This window comes from Capra hircus, chromosome 16 (assembly GCF_001704415.2).
Source record: "Capra hircus breed San Clemente chromosome 16, ASM170441v1, whole genome shotgun sequence".
NCBI classification, from domain to species: Eukaryota; Metazoa; Chordata; class Mammalia; order Artiodactyla; family Bovidae; genus Capra; species Capra hircus.
Genome location: NC_030823.1, coordinates 59,068,468 through 59,092,805, shown reverse-complemented (window position 1 = coordinate 59,092,805; position 24,338 = coordinate 59,068,468). Strand labels below are relative to the sequence as shown.

General features: G+C 38.3%; 1 protein-coding gene across 4 annotated transcripts in view; it reads left to right on the top strand.

Moving 5' to 3' along the window:
• The window catches only part of ABL2 (ABL proto-oncogene 2, non-receptor tyrosine kinase), a 96,366-nt gene that overhangs the window by 64,798 nt on the left and 7,230 nt on the right, over positions 1–24,338 (top strand). For 2 of the 4 annotated variants that reach the window (XM_005690924.3, XM_005690923.3), the window contains exons 1-10: positions 5,917–6,097; positions 9,336–9,398; positions 10,597–10,767; positions 14,382–14,677; positions 17,804–18,076; positions 19,132–19,216; positions 20,163–20,340; positions 20,908–21,092; positions 22,217–22,369; positions 23,243–23,332. In XM_005690924.3, coding sequence (XP_005690981.1) covers positions 5,986–6,097; positions 9,336–9,398; positions 10,597–10,767; positions 14,382–14,677; positions 17,804–18,076; positions 19,132–19,216; positions 20,163–20,340; positions 20,908–21,092; positions 22,217–22,369; positions 23,243–23,332 — 1,606 coding nt within the window. In that variant the 5' untranslated portion in view covers positions 5,917–5,985. Of the gene's footprint in view, positions 1–5,916; positions 6,098–9,335; positions 9,399–10,596; positions 10,768–14,381; positions 14,678–17,803; positions 18,077–19,131; positions 19,217–20,162; positions 20,341–20,907; positions 21,093–22,216; positions 22,370–23,242; positions 23,333–24,338 lie in introns of those variants that run through there. The other 2 variants (XM_018060655.1, XM_018060654.1) reach the window with 1 other exon arrangement.

Below are 24,338 nucleotides of genomic sequence, written 5' to 3'. Positions count from 1 at the left end.
AACTGAGAAGTCTTTATTTCATCTTAATTTCTGAATATTTTCTGTGATTATGGAATTTGGGGATGACGGCTTTTTTTTCTTAGCACTTGAGATCATGTTTTTTCATTTCTTTTTAGCCTTCAAGGTTTGAAATTCAAAGTTGTCAATATTCCATTTCTCTTGTAAATGTGATCCTGCAGTGAAGTAGTGAAACCCCCCACCTTACCTCAGTCTCTTAATGGACTTTACTTCTGGCCTAGCACCTGATGTATCCTGCCTAGTAGATACTTTGCACATTATATCCACTCAGTAATTAACTGGATGAATGAAACATAATATGGATTAAAAGAGCCAATATTTTAATAATTTAATAAGTGTGGATGTAGAGTGGGTAGTGTGTTATTGTTTGTTTATATATAGTTCTCAGATTTTCAATGAGTATATATTACTTTTATGAAAACAATTTAGAACACATGATACTAATAACTTTGTTGCGTTTAGTCTTATTGGCTTTCATTCATCATTTTTTGATTATTTTTTCATGTGCACTTTCATTTTATTTATTCTCTAAAATGTTAAAGGTGGTATTAGATGGCTTAGGTCATTAAAAACAGCATAGAATGAAAGAAGTTTACAAAAAAATATTTTTAGAGTGTCTTTCGTTAATGTTTATAGTTTTCTAACTTAGATGGCTGTCGTCATTTAAATTCATTCCCCACAGAGCTGTTTTCATATCCTTTCAGTGCCCTTAATGACTTGGTGAACCTTGCCTAATTTTTATTGTGGGAGTTGTGTAGGCTTTTTCCTTTTCCTTTTTTCTTTGAGCTGTGTGACTACAGTCAAGCAATATTTAATGTAAGCTCCTGAATGTCCTGTCATTGTAGCTATTCTTTTCTTACCCACCAGAATAAATAGAAAGTAATTATTGTCTGAACAACAGTTGCTTTCGTGGAAAAGTGTTGAATTATTGAGAATTTTTTTAGGGGTCCCTTATTCAGTGCTGGATAGCAGTTTAGAGGGGTTGACATGCTTCAGCAAAAAGTGTTTGCATTTGTGTGCGTAAGTTTATAACATAAATGGAAATGTCTAGTTGCTAATTAGGAACTGAACAACATAAACAGTACTGATTATATTTTTTTCCAACTTCACGAATGAACCACTTAATTGTCATTTTTTTCACGTTCATGATCCAGAATTTTAAAACTTACTGTTTATTCTCAGTTGTCCTTACTTAAGAGTGTGTGTGGCATTTGGCATGAAATATTATGCAGCTGTACATAGGAAAAGAACAATTTCTATGTGCTACTGTGGCGTGATCTTACAGTTAAGTGAGAAGAGCAGAGTGGAGAAAGAATGTGAAATATCCTACTGTTTAAGAAGAAGGGCGGGGATGTGAGCGTGTATCCATTTACATTAAAACAGTGTAAGAATAAAGCATAGACTGCAGCCATGAAATTAAAAGACTTACTCCTTGGAAGAAAAGTTATGACCAACCTAGATAGCATATTGAAAAGCAGAGACATTACTTTTCCAACAAAGGTCCGTCTAGTCAAGGCTATGGTTTTTCCAGTGGTCATGTATAGATGTGAGAGTTGGACTGTGAAGAGAGCTGAGCGCCGAAGAATTGATGCTTTTGAACTGTGGTGTTGGAGAAGACTCTTGAGAGTCCCTTGGACTGCAAGGAGATCCAACCAGTCCATTCTGAAGATCAGCTCTGGAGTTTCTTTGGAGGGAATGATGCTGAAGCTGAAACTCCAGTACTTTGGCCACCTCATGCGAAGAGTTGACTCATTGGAAAAGACTTTGATGCTGGGAGGGGTTGGGGGTGTTATGCACCGAGCCCGTATCTCCAAACCAACCGAGAGAGTGAACAAGTCCACCGTGGTAATGCAAAGGCAAGAAGGGAATTTTTATTTCTAGCGCGCTAGGGCTCAAGCCTCATCCGACGTAGCGGAATCAGACGAGAGCCCCGAACAAAGCAGTATGGCGGTCTATATACAGTCAGCTCTTTGTCTCAGTTACAGGTACTTGGCGATACCTGATTGGACAGGCAGAATGAGCTCATGCAACGCCTTCCTTATGCTATCGCATATAGAAACTTTTCCTTATTTGGTTAAGGAATGTTCTTCAAGAAAACAGGAAACATGACTCAGGTCCCCAGCGCTGTTATGTACCTCATTGAGCCGACCAGCCTGCTTAACAGGGGGCAGGCGGAGAAGGGGACGACCGAGGATGAGATGGCTGGATGGCATCACTGACTCGATGGACGCGAGTCTGAGTGAACTCCAGGAGTTGGTGATGGACAGGGAGGCCTGGCGTGCTGCAATTCATGGGGTCGCAAAGAGTCGGACACGACTGAGTGACTGAACTGAAGGAAGGAGTGACTAGGATAGAGGGAAAGGTACCTCATTCTGTAGATTTAACTTTGGAACCATGTAAATATTTTATATAATGAAATAAAACACATAAAGCAGAACTGAAAAATTGAAAATAAAATGAAGCAGATTAACTCATGCAGATATCCTTGTAGCAGCAGTTCTCAAAATTTGATAGTGTGTTCAACAGATCCCTCTGTTGACATTTTCACTGATGATGCCAAAGCACTATTGATAAAACTGCTTAGTCCTTAGTAGAAATCAAGGTAGTGATATTAAACTGTACCCTAGCCATCATTGTGTTGTCACCGCCACACTCTTGCTAAGAATTTCCTTGATGAAGCAGTAAAAATGATTATGTTTATATAAAAATCTTGATTCTCAGCTACTTGTCTTAGAATGGAAAGCATGCAGAAAGCAGCTCTGTTGCTCACTGGATGCTGTGGCTGTTCTTAGAGAGACCTGTGTCCAGGTGTGCTATGTTTCTAACTGAACTGGCTGCTTTTTTCTGGGAACACTTACTTAAAAGATTGAATGACAGACCATTCAGAATTGGGATTTGGTAGACATTGTCTCGAAAATGAATGAAATAAATTTGCTATTTCAAAGAAAACAGATAGGAATTGTTGGAAATGGTAGAATTTGGGCTCTTAAACAAAAATTAGAATTTTATAAAATTAGTAACAACCATTGTGATTGTGAGAACTTACCTGGTACTCAAAACTTTTGTGGTGAGATTGATGGTGATAGTAATGAACAGGATATATCAAAGTTACATAATAGAATATATCAACATTTAGTGGATATATTTCCAGATGATCAATACATGATGTTAAAAAATGCAGAGTACAAGATAGACTTATTTCAAGTACAAGATAAAACAATAAATTTTAGTTTGACAGATTATAAAAATTTTATCTATTTGGTTTCAGATTTCAGTATACAGTTAGCCTGTAAAGAACTATTTGTTGAGTTTTGGTGTAGTCTCAGAGAAGAATATCCATCATCATCTGAAAGATTGTTAAAATATCTTTTCCTTTTATACCTCCATATCTGTGCACAGTTAGATTTTCATATACTTCAACATAAATAACATCACAGTGGATCAAATGCAGAATGAAGGTTCATCCATCTTGTTTTAAGATGGATATTAAAGATATTTGCAAAAAATGACAGTGTTACTATTACCTCTTAATTCTTTTCAAGAGTAATTATTTTTAATAAAATGTTAACATATGAGTTTATTGTTATTTTGAAATTAATATTACAATTTCTCAGTTTTAATTTCAAATATGGTAGATAATGGTAGATACAGCCTACATAACAGAGGTCTTTGGAGAGTCAATACTAATTTTTTTTATGTTTTTAAGAAATATTTATTTATTTGTAGCTGTGCTGGGTCTTTGCAGCGCACAGGCTCTCCGTTGCTGCTCATGGACTTTTCTCTAGGTTCGGCAGGCTCTCTAGTTGCGGTGCACGGGCTTCTCATTGTGACGGCTTCTTCTGAGGCAGAGCACAGGCCCTAGGGTATGCGGGCTTCAGTAATTGTGGCTCTCGGGCTTAGTTGCTCCTTGACATGTGGGATCTTCCTGCACCAGGCATCGAACCCGTGTCCCCTGCATTGGCAGGTGGATTCTTGACCATTGTACCAGGAGGGAAGTCAAATACTTTTTTTTTTACTTTAAAAACTTTAATTAGAAAATATACATAGCATAAAACTTACCTTTTATACTGTTTTAAGGTATACAGTTTAGTAGCCTTAAGTACATTCAGTGTTATATAGCCACCCAAGTGCAGAGCTAGATTTCCAGAGCTAGAATAGCTTCTACATATTCCATATAAGTGGCATTGTACAATATTTGTCCTTCTGTGTCTGACTTATTTCGCTTAGCATGATGTTTTCAAGGACCATCTATATTGTAGCATGTATAAAAATTTTATTCCTTTTTATCGTTGAATAAATTTCATTGTGTGTACCATATTTTGTTTATTTGTTCATCCTCTGTACTCCTGGTTACAATATAGGAGGATTAAAAAATGTAACTTCATTATTGATAGTTTAAATAGCAGATTTACTGATTAAATAGTAAATCATATGTTACAGAATATAGATATCTATAGAACATGAATTATGGAGCCTCTTTCCCTTTTATTTTTTGTAATTCAGAGAAGGAGAAATTCAACCTGGTGTTTGAAATTCTGAGTCATTGATTTGAGGTAACCCGTTAGTCATTTGACTCTTACTTTCCTCATTATGTTAACAGTACTGGCTTCATAAAAGGTTAATTTCTTTGAGTGCATAAGCTTTGTTTTTTAAAAAACTGTTAATTATTACCTACACCAGAGTCATTCTTTCTTTAAGCTTGCATTATAACTTTTGTAACATCTTTATTGAAGGCTGTGTCAGTTTTACTATCAATATCTATCAAGTCGCGAAATCTCCCAATGACCACCAGGGAGCCGATATCTGATGCAAAAGCAAGAGAGTTTTTATTACCAAGCTCGAGCTGGGGCTCCCACCCGATACCGACGCAGCGGCTATAGGGAGGAGCCACGAGTTCTGGGTTACATTGCTTATATAGGTTCGCGGGAGAAATTTGAAAAATGGGAGTTTCTGGGTTGGGAGACATCTAATTGGTCACCTTCTGTGGAAGGGTTAGGTGTTGGTTTCTGATTGATTCTTATTTCCCCCGGGCTGGCCCCGGGTTCTGATTGGTTCCCATTACCTAGGTAGACTACGTTAAGTCAGGAGATTTTGGTCTGGGGTCTGATTGGCTCGAGGGTGGTGGGGTGAGGTCAGGGGATTTCCAAAGGCTCTTGGATTTTTAAAGGCTCTTTTCCTGGATCCTTACAAAATGGAGTTTTTCTGTTAACAAAATGGAGTAGCTTAGGTCCTTAAATATCCCTAAAGTCATCCATCATTGGTAGATTTTGCTAGTTTCATTCTTATAAGGCTCTTGAGTTTTATTTAACTTTGTTCCTATATATTAACAAATATTAGGCTTTTACTTTCAAAACTTTTAAAGTTTTCAGTGCCATCATGCCATGTTTTTAACCTTTATTAAGCAATAGAGCCAAACTTTTACTGAAGGCCGTCATTTCCTGGCTTCTGTGTTTATGAATCAGATTGCAACTATTTCTTTAACTTTGGATTTGTGGTTTCTTGAACTACTTTAAGTGATGCAAAAGATGACTCTCGTTAGGCGTTTCCTCTCTTTTAAAAGTGTATTTGGTGTTTTATTGTAAACACGTTTTCTCCAAGGAAACTTCTGTACAATCTCACTTCATCATCACCTAGGAATGAAATCCCATCTACATGCACTGACGCCTGTGTATTTTATCATTTGTTACTCATGTGTGTTGGTTTTTACTTATTTAGTTTTTCAAAATGTTCCAGAGTTTTTTAAGTAACTGCATTCTGACTCAATGTTTTGCTGATTACTAGACATTTCCCTTTAGGTAACTCTCCACCCACACTGGACTTGTAAATGTCACCCTGCCATTGGTCCCCTCTGGCCACAGAGTACATGAATAAGTGTCACATGCATGTGGTATTGCTTGTCAGAGAGTAGAATTCCAAGACTTCCTCCGTACATAGAACAGTTAAACTTGCGTGCTTCTAGGCAGAGGAATGGTCTTTGGGACAGTTCTGCTTCCACCTAATTGTTATGGCAGAGATCAGGACACATCGCTTTACTGTCTATGCAGTGAGGACTCAAAAACGGCTCTCCCCAGCTTGACAGGTATGATAACAGGGGTGATCATTTGGGGGAGGGTAGATAACCACAGTAATCAAGCATGAAAGAGATTCCAAAAAATTTGTACTGCTATTGTTGTTAACATCTTTATTCTTGGCCAGTGAAGCTTCATGTGTCTTTTCCCTGGTAGGGCCTTGGTAATGAAAGAATAAATGAATAAACGAATAATGTGCAGTATTTTTTAGTTTTAAGATATGTGTGGCTTGATATTGAGAACAATTGAATGATTTATCCAACCACCCTACATAGTTTTTAAAAGCACTATTAAAAAGTATTAGCTTCCTTAGGGATTTGCCTGGTGGTTTAGTGGTTAGACTCCATACTTTCACTTCCATGGGCACATCTGGGTTTAACTCCTGCTTGGGGAACTAAGATCCTTCAAGCCACGTGGCATGGCAAAAAAAAAAAGTATTAGTTTTTAAGAATATGCAGTCAGACAGAGTAGAATTCTGGCAAGGTAAGTGTTTATAAAAATGCCTGGAAATGCCTGCTAAACTGAAATTTTTTATTAATTTCTCCAATTAATTGACAAATTTCTACTTAAACTGATAAAATTTATTGAATGACTAATTGGTAAAAAAGTATTTTTAATAAAATTAAATTAAATTAAATTAAACATTAAATTTAGGAATTATCTGTAAATTTGAGTCTGAGTCTTATTTAATCCTGATAATTTTCTGTACAAGCTACTCTTTCTAGTTTTACCTTATTTTTATTGTATCCTACAGGCATATCAGTAGAAAAAAATGACCTTTTCTTAATAGTCATAATATATTTCTGCTGGGACCTATTTCTGGGTTCCATATTCCATAAGTAAAAATTAGAGTCTTCTGCTGCCTCAATGTGCGTCCATGATGTGCCTCCATAATAGTGATTAATGAAGGATAACTCGCTATCTAAGGTACCTTATATGTAGTAGTCACTTAACATTGTTCAAAAATGAAACATTCCCAGCCTGCACACCTGTATTTGGGCGGATGCAGTGGATCTGAATCATCCGGATTTGTCTGTCTTAAGCTGACAAGGAAAGGGGCATAGGCTGGATCTACTGGATAACACCGTGGCATTTACCTTCTGTAGGCCCCCCTCCCCTTTTTGTCTTCATTCCTTAGCTTTTTCGCCTCCATTTAGCTCCTTAACTCCTTATGATTTAAAACATGTTCATTCTCAAGATGTTAGGATGTTTCTTGTCTTTGGAAAATTTGCTCTTTTGTTTGGTGCTAGTGGGTAAGATGGTGTTTAAGTGGATATCCTGTGCAGGCAGATTGTACAGGAAACTGACCCTTAGTTCTATGAGAACAAAAGAGTGAGTGGGAAGAAAGAAGAAAGGAAGGAAATAAGATCTTTTGACTTGACCGAAAAGACTGTAAAACCAGAGATGGGAAGAAGGGGATTGGAGAATAAAAAGGATTGTTTTCCAAGTTATGGTTCTTTTTGTACTTTGGCCTCTGAAATGATTGTCTTCCTGTATTTATTATTTTGTATATTTGAGAAATGTACAGTATTGTTCGGCATGTGTATATGTTTTAAGTGTTCATAAAATTGTGCTGAAGGTCTCATTCTCTTTTCTCCTTTTGTCACTTAACATGGTTTTAAGAGGCTGACTTGCCTTTAAAAATCCTCCTTTGAGTTTGGTGGCGCTCCTCTCCAGTGCAGATGAATCACATGTCACAGACATATCCTTGCATTTTGACAGTCTGTCATTCTTCTGGCATCAGTGCCAAATCCAGTTTAAATGTGCTCGTCTAATTTAAATGCTTTCTTTTCTCTGAAACCTTTTCTGACTGCAGAGTTTTGTCTTCTGTCCTCTCAGTGTATACTCTGTAAGTATAGCAGAATGTGTGATTCATTTATTCAATAAATTGTTTTTGAGAGCCTCTCATATGCAGTAACTGTTCTGGGTGCTTGGAATTTACCAGTGTACAAAGCAGATAAAAATTACCTGTCCCCATAAAACTAATATTCTAGTGGGGTGGGATAGTAGCTCACATGAATAGCCACCCGGGAAGCCCATATATATGATGATAGACAAGTAAATTGCATTTTTGGGGGTGATAAGATCAATGGAGAGAAATTAGTAAAGGAGACATAGGGGATGTGGAAGTGTTGTCAGGAACAGATGCATTTGAAAGTAGGATGGTTAGAGAATGCCATACCAAGAGGGGATGTGGGCAGGTGGAAAAGCCAGTACAAAGGTCCTGAGGTGGGAGTGTGCCTGCCTTGTTCAGGTAACGGCAGGGAGGCCAATAATCAGAATGAGGTAAAGGAGGGAAGGAAGAGTAGGAAGATGAATTGGCCAAAGGCCCTCGTAAGGACTTTAGCTTTTTATTCTAAGATAGGGAGCTGTCAAAGAGTTTCACGTTTGGTCATCCTAGTTTATTTCAGTGTATAATACAGCTGTTCCTATTCACTGTGATTATGTGCTTAAACAAGAAGCAAGATACCTGTTTCAGATTATCTTTGCAGGACATTTGGACATATCTTCAGGTTTGTTGTAACTTTCTTAATGTAAAATGATTTAATTAGCTGTGAAAATTAAAAAACATTTTCTTTTTAAGAGGAAGAAGGAATGTGAAGAAGTGAAATAAACTGTTAGGAAAGCATCTGACCTACAAGTGGAATTTTTGTCTATAGGATATAGACAGCTATGAAGCCATTTAAAAAACACTGGTTAATGCTGTTTTAAAAGATACCTCATTATTTCCTGTCACTTGTATTTTTATGAAACTTAGTTGTTCATTCAGTCAAAATTGCTGAACACATATTATGTGACTCTTACTAGAAAAAAAGATAAAGTTCTTATGCCAAGTAGCACATTGTAAAGTTGGGGAAATCAACATAAATTGTGGATAAAAATAAGAAGTATTACTGTATCAAGTATAATGTATGTGAGGCTTCCAAGGGGAGGTTACATTGAAGTTGAGTGTTTTTAAAATGAATAGAAGTCAACCTGTCAAAAAAAGGAAAAAGAGGGATGAGTTCACATTCTGGGAAGATAGGACTATGTGAACAAAGGCAGAAAGGTAGGAAGCATCATGGTGTTTGTTTAAATTTAAAATTCAAGGCGTGGAATGGGAGAGAAGGGAAGCTGGAGAAGTATTAATAGGTGGAGATCTGATTATGAGACACCTTGAAGGCCTTGTTAAAAGAGATTTTTAGCTTGATGGTGAACTATTGAAGTATCTTAAGAAGAGTGACATGGTCAAATTTTTGTCTTAAATAGATCACTTTGCCAGCTGTTTGGAGGATGGATTTGAGGGAGACAAGACTGGAGGCAGTAGTCCAGGTGAGAGATGTTGGGAATCTGAACTAAGACATTGGCAGTACAAGCGGAGGAGAGGGAGTGGATTGGAAAATAAAACCACAGATTCAAGGGTTTTTCTTCTTCATATATGATAAAACCAAGTTTAAATTAAAAATGAGCGAAAGAGAGGGAGACATACTAGAAAAGAATTGTTACACGACAGAGGCAGTTGCAGAGTGGCAGAGTGCTGCTGAAACTCATTTTTAGTGACTGAGAAATTGCTGCTGAAAGAACAGTGTGTTTTTGGTATGATCATCCTGAACTGTGAGAAGCAGGTGATCTTTAACTAACATGGTATAAGGATCACCTATTTGTTTAGTGTCACTAAATTTAGGAACCACAAAGCCTTGAAGAAGAAACCAGGTCTTACAAGGCTTCAGCTATTACAGGTGATAGAAACTCAATAAATCATGTCCTTTGCTGGCAGTGTTTTCTAGAGTCCTAATTAAGTTACAGTATTTTATTAAAAATGTATGAAAAGAAAATAAGGAAAAATTGTGTTTTTTATTAAAACAATAGTGGAAAGCTGTTGCGTTATAGACTGTACATGGATGCCAAGAATATTTTGTATTAAACCAAAATACTTTTCTGCTTAGTAGATAATTTTAGGATTTTTTTTCTAAAAGCACTGTTTCTATAATTTTCTATATGTAAATGGAGGGCCTGGATTAATACAATCTATATATATTTCTTAAAATCCCTGTTATCTTTTCTGAAATTTGTTTTATATGAAGATAGTAAGGGGAGAAAGGTACTTTGGGAGGACTTCACTTATAAAACTTAACTATTCCTTCTTAAAACCACCATTATCTAGACAAAATATCTTGTATGTTTTATAAAATGAACTGGAATTTCTTTTTGAGGTTTTTTTTTTTTTTTTTGAGGAAACTGTGTTTCCTATTCATTTACCTCTGATTTTCATGCGTAAACATAACAGCTAAATGCTCATTTTGTGTTCTTTTCTCTATCTTATTATGTTTTCAACAAGTAGATTTCTCTCCTGCTTAGGAGACATGCCATCTGCTCTTTCTTCCTGACTCCACAACCACGTGTACAGTTTTGTTCCTTGCTGGAGGCATCAGTATAATGCCAACAGCTAAAATACTGTCTGTGTACTGAATTCAAATGAATTTCCAACTGTTGGACTTAGTGTAAACTCCTTTCTTTTTATGTCTTCCAGAAGCCTTGCACCGCCCCTACGGTTGTGATGTTGAACCCCAGGCCCTGAACGAAGCCATCAGGTGGAGCTCCAAGGAGAACCTGCTCGGAGCCACCGAGAGTGACCCTAATCTCTTTGTTGCACTTTATGATTTTGTAGCAAGTGGTGATAACACACTCAGCATCACTAAAGGTGAGCTTCTACGTAACGTCCTCTCACATTTCAGTTTTTATTAGTGGTCAAGAAATAATGGGATCTATTCTGGGTTCTGCCTCTGACTGGAATTAGGTAATTTGGGCCTAGGTACCTCTGGTTCATTCTCTTTTTAAAACCTTTATAGGGGATAATGCCACCTTATCTAATTCATAGGGTTTTTATTAAGGCTAAAATGAGACAAAGTACATTAGAAAAAAAAACACCGCACTATATATGCATAAACTCGACTCCTTCTCAAGATTCTGTTTTGTAGGTAATATGCCAGCCTCTGTCTGCCACAAAGGTGAGGTTTACCGTACACCTCTCTGCAGTGGGCTGTGGCTCCCTAAGAGGAGGCAGGTTTCCAGGCCCCAGTGCTGCTCTTAAGGGTCGTTCGTGGGCTGACTTCCTGTGGGAACCATTCATTACCAGTCTACGCTGAGATTAAGAACTTGTGCTCAAAATGTAAAACAACTACATTGCTAAGTACACTTACTATTTAGTTCAGCTGACATTTCTTTTTTTATAACAAAACTGAAGAAAGTGGTCCAGTGATTCACACTCTGGCACAAGCATCTTGCCTTGCTGTGGACCTGCTTTGGGCAGCACTGGCTTAGACAACTTATCTCTCATTTGTGTTTATATGTGTTGGTGAAAGGACGAGCAGGAAGGGTTTCTATTGCGGTAACACTCACGACAGAGTAGTAGTACTGTTTTCAGTAGTAAATCCTGAACAAAGAGAGCACCAAGAACATAATCATGGAAAACCATCCCTTATTGGTTTTCTGAACGAGGACAGAAAATGTGGAATTTTTATGAGAAAGAAATAGGAGTGTGGGTCATTGTCATGTATACATGAGTTGGATTGCTAATCTGCTTATATTTTTCTTGTCTTTTGAATTTATGAAAGCTTCCTACTAGGAAAAAATAAGATTCTGGATAATCTTTAGCTACGTGAAAGTATAAATTAAATGATTCTTTGTCAAACAATACTTCTCTTATTTGTAAGGTTTGAAATGAGATAGTAAATGAGAGTGGATCACCAGATTAAGAAGACAGGTTTCCACTCAAGGAATGTTACCCTGAAATAAAATATTTTTATACATCAATTTTTAAAATCCAGCCAGATTCATCAAAAGCAGAAATCCTTAAAACTGAGTTTCTGGAGTATATGTATGTCCCAGAGTGGGGATGATGGTATGTATACATGCATTTGATGGTATTTGTTTGTGTGTGGAACTGTGTTTTATGATGATAGGAAAATTTTACACAGTTTTAGGATACAGGACTTGAGAAATATTTTATACTTTGTGTGGTAGGTAGTCTCTTTGGGCTACAGCACAGTCTTTTACTTTAGGTGCTTCAGTGGGAAAGTTGGTGAAGGTGACTCAGAACATTCTTTCCTAGATACAGTTTTCATGTCAGTATTTTCCAAGATTGCTCAGTCACCAGGACTACACTGATAAAGAAAGCCTTTTGACTCATCAGTTACCAGTTATGGCAACTACTAGTATGCATCTCAAAAAGTGGGATTTCGTTTATCTTATAATCAACAGTGATTTCTTTTAAGGGCTTCCCTGGTGGCTCAGCTGATAAACATTCTGCCTGCAGTGCAGTAAACCTGGGTTTGATCCCTGAGTTGGGAAGATCCCCTGGAGAAGGGAATGACTACCTGCTCCAGTATTCTGGCCAGGAGAATTCCATGGACTGTGTAGTCCAAAACCTATGAAATGCCAGGTTTTTAATTTAATATAAAATGTTGTCATACTAAAGCTGATTTTTTATTTTAAAAACAAAATATTTTTCTAAATTAAATAACAATACTTATTTTAGTTCTTTCTTTGAAGGCAATATTTTGCTTGAATTAAAAAATTAGGTTTCCTCTGGCAATAGGGTCAATGTTTATTCCACTGTTAATCTTCATGGTACTCAAAACTTCCAGAGTGGAAAATTCTCCTCCTAGCTGCCAAAAAAGAGAAAGACAAATAGCCCAAAACCTAGAGTGTTCGACTATATCCTGATTATGATGACCTGTCATTATCAGTTCTTTGTAAGGAAGAATAATGTATAATAATGTACTTGGTAAAGAACTTAGTCTTCTCATTTTCTTAAGCGTATTAGAGAAAAGCTGCAGACTGACAAGCCTTATATAGCTTTTCTGACAGCACTAAGATGTATTTTCCCTGCAGATATGATTGGGGAGTATTTATCAGCACACTTGTGCATTTCCACCGCCACATGTACACACACTATCTACCTATACATGTGTATGCGTGCACATGTGCACATACCCATGTTTTTTCTCACTGAATGTCTCACAACCCAGGGTCTTGAGTGAGATAGTAGGGGCAAATAGAAAGTCATACTATGGCAAACATTTCTGTAGACCACTGAAAAAAGATGGCTGGCAGAATAATAATTTTGGGTTTTTCCCCCAACAGTCTTTGCTTGATGAGTACTGGGCCACGTGCTTTTGATTGCTGCGGCTTTCTTCTGTTCTCTGACACTGAGGGGTGGATGTGAACTCTACAGGAAGGCTTGCATCTCTCAGATATGGGGGTGTAAGGCCTTATAAGGATTTATATTTTTTTATGACCTTGCCATGCAGTATGTGGGATCTTAGATCAGGGATCATCAGATCCATGCCCCCATGTATTGGGAGCATGGAGTCGTAACCACGGAACTGCCAAGAAGTCCCAGGATTCTTTAATTTAACGTTTACTGATAATGATCTCTCTCACCCTTCCTATTTTGTTTGGGCTGCAAGTACAGGGAAAGGATGCATGTTTAGGGAGTCTGAAGTTGATACTCACAACTTTATTCAAGAAATCAAGGACATTGAAATTGATAGCAAAGATACTCTGAGTAATTTGAGTCTTAGGCTCCAACTTTAGACTCAACTTCTCTTTGCCACACACTAATTTGAGAGGAGCAGATGGGAGATTCATTCGTTACGGGGAATGGGAGGGAAATTATTTTAAAACTTGAGTCCTGGAAAAGATTGTGCTTTTCAGGTCCTGACTGCTGACCCCTACCTCCTCACTTTTCTTTCTGAAATATTGCTGATAGCTCTGTGGTCTGTGCTTTTTTGTTTTTTGTTTTTGCATTGATGGTTTTTGTAGCCTTGTTGCCAACTGAAATTTAGAAGTAACTTTGTGTTTTACATGTCTAATCCCTAATCCTTGATTGCTTTTAGCATTGAACCATATATATGTTCTGTGACAGACTCTTGAGGAAAAAATTAATTTCTTTTTTTTTTTTTTGAGGAGTGAGACCATGTCCTGTTCCAGACATTTGAGTGACCTTTTAATCTTTGTGTGCTACCTTAGTTACATATTTGGAGTTTCCTATAGTATAAAAGTTTTTGAAACCCTATCGATAATGACAGAAAAACATTTTGTTTGTAGCTTTTGTTTAAGCTAGAAGCTAAAAATATCAGTCAGGCTATGATGATAGCAAAATTCATTTTCATTATCTTTTAAAAAAACTGTGTTGGTTTAAAAGTTCTTGATTCAATTTTTTCACTGAATTTCAAGCTTGACAGTAGACTACTGCTGTTTCAGATAAAGTCTTACATCTTTTCTTTCCCTCTGTGATGATCTCCTGGCCAGGTGAAAAGCTCCGAGTCCTTGGTTACAACCAGAATGGTGAGTGGAGTGAAGTTCGCTCTAAGAATGGCCAAGGCTGGGTGCCAAGCAACTACATCACCCCTGTGAACAGCCTGGAAAAACATTCCTGGTACCATGGACCTGTGTCTCGCAGTGCAGCAGAGTACCTACTCAGCAGTCTAATCAATGGCAGCTTCCTGGTGCGAGAGAGTGAGAGCAGCCCCGGGCAGCTGTCAATCTCGCTTAGGTACGAGGGGCGTGTATATCACTACAGGATCAATACCACCACAGATGGCAAGGTAAGACTGGCCGGCAGCCACCTCTCGGTGTGAACTGGCCTGCTCTTTAGAAACAATATTCAGAATGATGAAAGAATACAATTTTTATGTCTGATATGAAGGAAACTAATCACTGATGTGAGTTTGAGCTGTTTGGCACATGAGAGAGCGCTTACTCTTTTCAAAACAATATGGTAATGGAAATTAAAAACAGTATTACATTAAGAGTTTAAAGATGAGGTAGATTTGAAGGTGAAAAATGAAGGAAACAGCTGTATAAGTTAACTGTTATCATCAGTATACAGATATGCACATATACATCCAATACATTGTGTGGAATTTTATAAATTAAACCGTTTATCTATGAAAATTATAATAATCTCTACCAGAAAGTTTAAAGAGTAAAACTTTAGGCTTCTGAGACTGATATTGGTCATTAATGTATGTTAATATAAATAGATCAGTCAGTCATTTAGCACTTTGCAGGTTAGAAAGACCAACTGTATAAGAATGGCTATGTTAGAGTGGAACTGTCTTACTTTATAAACGGTAGAGAGTAGATTTATGTCCGTTCTTCTGTTGAACAGTAAATTTATAGTTAGGATGTGCAGGCTGAGTTGCTCTGTGGCCTGTGGGATCTCAGTTCCCCAACCAGGGATTGAACCTGCTTTTCCTGCCCTGCAAGGTAAGTTCTTAAGTGTTGGACCACCAGGGAAGTCCTTGAACAGTAAATTTAGATTCAGTTGTTTCTTCCACTTTTTCTCTCTTTATGATATGCATAGTAGGGGAAAAGCATAGGCTTTAGAGCAAGCAAATCTGGTTTGCTGGGTAACTCCATCATTTATTCACATTGTGACCTTACTTAAGCCTCAGTTTCCCATCCCATTTTATTGGAAGCATTCAGTGAGATAATTTCAATAAAAGATAATGGCTGGTAAAAAGTAGGAAACAGTAAGTTATTAATTTTCTTTGCACCACCCTATAAGACATATTTTTTTCTTCATGAAACCAAATAGAATCAGATAAGTGATGATATAAGGGCCACTCAGCAGAATCTACTTCTGGTTGTCTTCCCAGCAGAAGTGAGTGCATGTGTGTTCAGCAGACATGTACAGGAATGTTCATAGCAGCGTTGCGTGTAGTAGCCAGAAACTAGAAACACTCAGCTGTCTGGCAGCAGTGGACTGAATTAATAAACTGTGGTATATTTGTAAAATGGAATCTCACACAGCGTGAACGCAGCTCTGCTACACACGTTACTAGCAAAAACCATGACCCACTGGCTGCCTACTCTTGCAGATAAAATTGTACTGGGATGCAGATGTACCCATTTGTGTACGTGTTGTCTATGGCTGCTTTCTCAGTATTATGGCAGACTTGAGTAATGACAGAAATGCTGTGGCCACAAACCTAAAATGCTTAGTATCCGGCCCTCTAGAACAGTCATGGATGAATCTCTTACACATAAAGTTGAGTAGAAGGGGTTAGTGATTACTGAGGAATGGGATGAGGGGAGTGGGAATGACCTCTAATGGGTCTGGGGTTTCTTTGTAGGGTGATGAAAATGTCCTGAAATTAGATAGTGGTAATGGTTGGACAATCAATGCATTTATTAAAAGTCACTGTATTGCACAATTGAAATTGTGAATTTTGTGGTGAAATATATGAATTATATCACAGTAAAAAAAGTTGGATGAAAGAAAACAGGCACAAAACAATACTTATTGTGTGGTTCCGTTTGCATAGGTACAGTTCACAATCTAAGCTAATCTAAGGCGTTGGAAGTCAGCAGAGTGGTTACCTTTGCGGGGTCAGTAGCTCGGAGGGCAGGAGGGAGGCTGCTGGGTGCTGGTAATACTATGATTCTCTTGGGTGGGGGATGTTTATCATGGGTGAGTTCACTTTACAGGACTCATCTGTTCTCCATTTATTAATTGTATGCTCTTCTGTATACTCTAGAATCTCTTTTTTAAAAAGATAAACAAGCTCCCTTGGAAGATGAGGCTTAGAGACTGCTGTCGTACTTCATCCTTCTTGCTTATCACAAATTAACTACTGTTTTGTTTACTTTCTGAGATAAAATTGTGGCTCTCTTTAAAAAATTGCTTGGGCACTCAAAAGTGCCTCTTAATGAAATAAAAATCATAAGATATTTGAATATCCTCTCTCTACCAAAAAAATTAAAATCAGTGGTTTTCAAATTATGTTCTGTGTAAGATTCTGAGGTGGGAGTTCATAAACTTTTACAGGAAGCCAGTCCCCTCTTACCTACTTTAATCAGCGCTTCTCTTCCTTTATCTTCCATATTTGGGCTCCTTAGTCATTTAGCTTAAAAATATTTGAAGACCAGTGATCTTGATGATCCTGAGATATAGAAGCTTTTCCCCTCAAGACTCGAGCTACTTTAGGAATCGTAAGAAGAGTAGTTTAAATGAGATTAAAGTGAAGTTCTCTGCCCACCACCACCCCCCCAACATCATGGTTAAATTCTTCCGTAATTCTTCCACTTATCTCAGTAAGATAATGCCTTGTTTTCATCTTTTTTTAGATCAGCATTTTAAAAATTGAAGTATAGTTGGTTTACAGTGTTGTGTTAATGTGTGCCATATAGCACAGTGATTCAGTTATATGTATATTTGTGTTCTTTTTATATTATTTTCTATTGTGATTTATCATGGAATATTGAATATAGTAGGACCTTGTTGTTTATCCACTCTGTATATGATATTTTTCACCTGCTGTCCCCAGCACCCATTCTTTCCCTTCCCCGACTCCCTCCCTCTTGGCAACCACTAGTCTGTTCGCTCTGTTTGTGATTTTCTGTTTCATTGTGTCGTATCTTAGATTCCACATATAAGTGAAATCACAGGGTGTTTGTCTTTTTCTGACTGTCTTCACTTAGTATGATCATCTCTAGTTGCTTTCATGTCGCTGGGAATGGCCTTATTTTGTTCTTTTTTATGGCTGAGTAATATTCCATTGCCATACACACACCACATCTTCCTTATCCACTCATCTGCTGATGGACATTTAGGTTGTCTCCATGTTTTGGCTGTTGTGACTAGTGCTGCTTATTTTCATATCTTGAGAGCAGTGAGATAATGACCCCTTTTCATTTGGTTTATTTTTCTCCGCTCTGCTCACCAGGTATATGTAACTGCCGAGAGCCGCTTCAGCACCTTGGCCGAGCTTGTTCACCATCACTCCACGGTGGCTGATGGGCTGGTGACAACCTTGCACTATCCGGCCCCCAAGTGTAATAAGCCTACAGTCTACGGTGTGTCCCCCATCCACGACAAGTGGGAAATGGAACGAACAGATATTACCATGAAGCACAAACTTGGAGGTGGTCAGTATGGAGAGGTTTACGTTGGCGTCTGGAAGAAATACAGCCTTACAGTTGCTGTGAAAACGTTGAAGGTGGGTTGCTGAGAATTACAGTTTTCAGGCATCTTTTTCTTTTGTGCTGAATCACTTGGAAATACCAGCGTGCCCTTCTTTAACTTTGGAACACTTTCCACCCACTGGTGCCAAGCACCTCAGCAAATTGTGATGATTAACCCTGGTGCCATTGCTGACAATGCAGGGGCAGATTATTCACTGCAATGCAGTGAAACCCACATGTGGGGAAGGTTTGTCCCTGGGGGCTGTTGATAGAGATCTTGGTGGGAGGTTAGAAGCAAATTGTAAGTTGTAAAAGCGAAGCAAGCTGTTTTCCTTCCTCAGAACAACCCCTGCTGGGCAGAATTCTCCATGCATTGTTGGAGAATCATTCTCTTGTTCTGTCCTTTGTCTCCCTGTTGCTTGCTTCTCCCATCTCCCTGAGATTAGATCACCTTATTCTTCACATTCACAGGAATCTTCTTCCTAATGCCAGCCCGTCTCTCTCCTTTAAGCATCCTGGTAGTGAATTACAAGTTTTGTCACTCATCCCATTCTCTGAAGATTTTCTCGTGTGCCTCAGTAACTCTGGAGGACTCCTAAGGACTGCTTTTCACCTCTGAGTAGTAGTCAGTTCTTTTACCAAGCATTTACTAAGTGCTTGTTCTGAGTGTGAACCAGTGTGCACAGCCTTGCAGACATATCTTGCTCCTTAAGGAATTTGTCAGGAATATATAAACAGCTAATTGTTCTGGCTCCTCTTTCAAAGGCTTAAGATATCTGGAAAGAAACTTTCAGAGAATGGAATTGTCTGTCCAGGTCTTTTGTGTTTCATGATTGCTGAATTTACTTACCCTACTAAATTTTACTTCAGTTTCAAATACTGAATAAATTAAAGGAGACCTTTTTCTTTCTTAATTGGACTTATACAGAGCACACTATGCAGTGATAAAATTTCTTGAAGTAAATGCAAAAATATCCAAAAGATACCCTCTTTTAAAACTGAGGTTTTAGGAGTGTGAGTTGATTCAAATGATTAAGATGGGGGCTTGTCCCTCTCCTCTTTTTCTTTCTTATCTTCCCCCCCTTTCCAGGAAGATACTATGGAGGTGGAGGAATTTCTCAAGGAAGCTGCAGTGATGAAGGAAATCAAGCATCCTAACCTGGTACAGCTATTAGGTGAGGGAGCGTGTCTGAACCATAGGTTTCCTCAAAGGTGCTTGTCCCTCAACCCCCTATTGTCCCCCAGTCCTCCTTTTGTATCACCATGGCAGAAGCTCTCAGTATAAATCTATTTCAATAAATGGTTGTTATTTTAATCAGAAGTCTCTGTGTTTTAAAATTACCCAAGAAACAGTGACCTGGATTGATTGCAATGTATGAAACTGCCCAGCTTGTGCTGATTGCCCCAGATCCAAAGTTCAGAATCATTCAAAATGATACTAAACCACAAACTATCCCAAAATATTTTTTACAAAATAAAGAGACAGTAACCAAAGGACTGTTGAAACAGATTAAAAATTGTGACCACCCAAGTGCTTTGCAGTGATCGATAGGCTTCTCACCTATTCAGGTCACAGAGAAATCTTTGACTGAAACAATTGCCCTTTTCAAAATAGGGCCAGTTTCTTTGGGTGTTCATTGAGCCAAACTACCCCAAAGGAAATCGCTTCTTTTGTATTTTTACTGGGAGTCTGCTGTGTAGTAATGAAATCCTTGCAGTCAGGGCTCATATAGTCTTTACCGTGTGCACAATTGCTGTTACTTTTAGATAAACATTGTCAGCAGGAGGCAGTTGAGGATGTGAAATCATGGGCTCATACAGAACTCTAGAGGCATTGGTGGTCCTGACCCCTTATGGAGTTAATACAAGTGACTCTACCTTTGTTCAAACAGGCACATTCTCAAAATGCATGTGAGTTTCCAAAGCATGGTATCATTGGAAGTAGAAACTCACTATCATCCAGCTTCTTTAATGCTGCTATGTTCTTTTCAGAGAATGAAATGGCAGGAAAGGAAAAGATTACTGCTGGACTAGATTTTAAAAAATTGGCAGTTATTCTTGCCAAAGTGGTTGGAGTGTTTAAATATATACTAACAAAACAAGCTCTCTTTGAACCATCAGGTGTGTGTACCTTGGAGCCACCATTTTACATTGTGACTGAATACATGCCTTATGGGAACTTGCTTGATTATCTCCGAGAATGCAACCGAGAAGAGGTGACTGCAGTTGTGCTGCTTTACATGGCCACTCAGATCTCATCTGCAATGGAGTATTTAGAGAAGAAGAATTTCATCCATAGGTGTGTAAAACCCGGTTGTCCCCTGTGACTAACCAGGAAGCTGACATGCATATCAGATAACTCAGGAAAGTAGTTTTCTCTTTCACAAGGACCATTGTAATGTCATTTCCAACTTAGAAACCTACTGTGTCCTGTGATTAAAGTACTAACGCAGGGCCTTTGCTGTTCTCAGAACAGAAGGCTCTTTATTTTGCCCAGGACTAAGTCCAAGATCATTTTGCTCCATCTAGTGGCTTGATTTTAAAAATAGTTTTCTGCCTTAGTAAAGAAACCAAAACCTCTGTTACCCACCTCTGAAACTTATCCCAGTGTACTTATAAATGGGAACTGGTTTTCTGAAGCCTGCTTTATTGTGGCATCACATAACTGCCTCTTGGTGAGTATTCTACAAGAGATGTATAATTAGTGGCTTTCTACCATGTTAGCAATTTTCATGGAATACTACCATACCTGTCAGCACGCACTTATCAAACCCTGCTTGCAGCACAAAGAGCTGATAACGAGAGCATTCATGAGCATTTTCCAGGACCATCTGAATAGAATCACAGTAGGGCTTCTTTCCCACAGGGATCTTGCAGCTCGGAACTGCCTGGTGGGAGAAAACCATGTGGTGAAAGTGGCTGACTTTGGCTTAAGTAGATTGATGACTGGAGACACCTATACTGCTCACGCTGGAGCCAAATTTCCTATTAAGTGGACAGCACCAGAGAGTCTTGCCTACAATACCTTCTCAATCAAATCTGACGTCTGGGGTAAGGTTGGAAGGGACGTTTTTCTGTGTATCATCATTTTCTTTATACTTAAATGCTTAATTCTTTAAGAGCTGCTTTTTTTCAGTATATGATCAGTATCCTCTGCCTTTACACCCATCCTTCTTCAGTTATTCAGCAAGCATTTATTACTAATAAATACTATCTGCTGGGCATTTGCAGGGTACTTACTATAGAAGGAAACTGTTAAGAATAAAGTTTAAAAAAAAAAAAAAAGTCCCTGCCTTGGGAGCACTCACAGTCTAGCTACTATATTGCACTGAAGTTCTAACGATCCTCTCTATAAAGCTCCCTATTTTCCACATTAGACTTTATTGCTTGTGTCTAGAGCCCTATGACACAGAGTGGTAACCTCTTTTCAAGGAAGGGGTGGTGAAGTTTTATCTAGAATTTGTCTTTGTAACTGATCTTGTTTCTACTTCCTGTAAAGGATGATTATTTAGTAGCGATTTGGGGGACAGAACAAGTCAGAATGTTTGGATTTGGGGCGGTAGAAATAGTCGAGAATTCTAGATAGTTTTACCAGCAATCTCAAACTCAAGAGTAACCTGTGACAGAATCGAACAAATTCTTTCTTCACATGTGAATTTTATTTGATTTCAAATGTGTCCATTTTTATATTCTTCCTTTAGTATTAGTGACTAAAAAATTGTGCAGCTCATTAAATAGATTGTAAGTTGCTTTAAGAATAGTTTTGATTATACCTCAAACTTCTTATATGGTCCTAGTTTATTCTCCCTTGTTGTAAAGGAAATCCAAATAAAAATGGGAAACTTATTTATTTATTCTGGTCGCATCTTGCGTGGCCTTTAGTTCCCTGACTAGGGATTGAACCTGTACCGCCTGCTGTGAAAGCATGGAGTCTTAACTGCTGGACCTCCAGGGAAGTCCCCAAAATTGGGAAATTTAAAGAAAACTGTCGTTAGATTATACCTAAACTTTTCCTGTGGAAAATATCTTGAAGAACAAGTCATGTTTTAAGAATTATAAGAGTATACTAATATTGTAACATTGTGAAAATTTGAAAGAGAAGTTACCTAATGGTATAAAATAAATAATAAATCAGAAGAAACATAAAAGCTCTTTTTTTGCAATCCCTTCTGCAGCGTTTGGGGTGCTCTTATGGGAAATTGCTACATATGGAATGTCACCATATCCAGGTATTGACCTGTCTCAGGTCTATGATCTACTGGAAAAAGGATACCGAATGGAGCAGCCCGAAGGATGTCCCCCTAAGGTGTATGAACTTATGAGAGCATGTGAGTATTCTTGCAGATTTTAATTTTGAAGTAGTTTAAGTTAGCAATTCTGGATGATTAACAACATTGAAAACATTTTTCCTATCAATGTTGTAAGATTGTATTCAGACTTGTGACATAGAAGAGTTGGTCACTGATCAGCCAGCTGGGATACTGTGTGCTCTACTACTGAGTCATACTGGAACCCTAAAAATCATTGTCCATGGCCAAATACTCACTCAGTTTCCCAAAACATTTGCCTGTATAATAAGGTAATAAAAAATGGATTTGGAGATTAGGTTGGGGAGGATTGCTCTCAGCCACACAGAATGAGTGTTGAAGACTGGAGAATGCATGAAAGTGAGTTCTGTGATATGTAAACAAGGGCATCTGACTTCGTAAAGATGAAAAAGTAGGGAGGTGAGTAGTGAATTAAACTGCAAGGTATTTGAGTCTCATTATTTTCTCATTGAGCATTGATTGCCTACTGCTCTCATCAAATGTGAATTCCAGACTCCCCTTTTCTGATATACTGTTATGTTTTGGAATGTGTACAACTAATTGTGAGTGAGAGTGAGTGAGTTTGAAGACAGGTTTTACTACTTTTCATTTTTCCAACGGAAGAAAACTTCTAAACCATCTCCCCACCGCCTCTGCATCGCTCTAGTGAAGGGAACAGGGGCTGAGACTGCATAGAAGGACTGGCCCTAGGAAGTGGGTTCTTCACACCTCTGGGGCTGGGACTAAGAAATAGCTGCCTCACTGTCACTGCAGACTTGCTGTAACTGCTTTAGCTAGCACATGTCCCAGTGCATGGAACTCACCCTCAGGTGTGCCCTGAATATTTAATTTCTGCCAAGAAGCTTTTACTACTGTTCTCTTTTGGTTACATAGGCTGGAAGTGGAGCCCTGCAGATAGGCCCTCTTTTGCAGAAACACATCAAGCTTTTGAAACCATGTTCCACGACTCTAGCATTTCTGAAGGTGAGAACCTGGTGATTTACTGTTGGTGGGGGCTAGTTCTGGGTGCTGGGGATGATAACATTCCAAAAATGATAGTGTCTTGTAATTTGGGACTCCATTTCAGGATATTGAATTAATTCTTAGCCTTTATTATTGTTTTCTTTTTTCTTTTTTTTTATTTTGCTGTTTTAAAATGTATCTTTGTCTCTCTAGCTCATATTTTTAATAAGAGTATGAACAAAGATTTAGCTGTAAGGGTGTTACATCAGAGTGTAGTTTATAATACTGAAAAATTAAGAACATTTAAGTATCCAGTATGTTAATTATTATATCCCTATAATTAAGTAGTTAAAATGATATCCTTAAATATATTGACACAGAAAGGAGTTTAGAAAGAGAATGTTAAATAAGCTAAGCTATGAACAGTGAGAATCTTTTTCTTAGGTAAAAAACAAGTATATGGACACATACAGGAAGTTTCCTACTTTTGTGTATAATGTCTCTTTAAAATTATATGCAAAAGTCAAACAGTAAACGTACTTGTTGGAACTTCCCTGCTGGTCTAGTGGCTAAGACTGTGAGCTTCCAATGCAGGGGACCCGGGTTGGATCCCTGGTCAGGACACTAGATCCCATCGTGCCACACCTAAGAATTTGCATGCTGTAATAAAAGATCCCACATGTCTCACTGAAGATCAAAGATCCTGCATGCTGCACCTAAGACCTGGTGAGGCTAAGTAAAAATAAATACTGAACAGATTAAATGCCCAGTCAGAAAATAAATAAACTTACTTCTTAGGAAGAGAGCGACTGGACTTCCCAGGTGGTCAAGTGGTTGAGAATCTGCCTGCCAGTGCAGAGGACGAGTTCGATCCCTGGTCTGGGAAGATTCCACATGTTGGGGGGCAGCTGAGCCTACGAGCTGTAACTAGTAAGGCCTGTGTGCTCTAGAGTCCATGCTCTGCAATGAGAGAAGCCGCCACAGCGAGAGGCCCACACGCTGCAGCTGGAGAGTGGCCGCCGCTCAC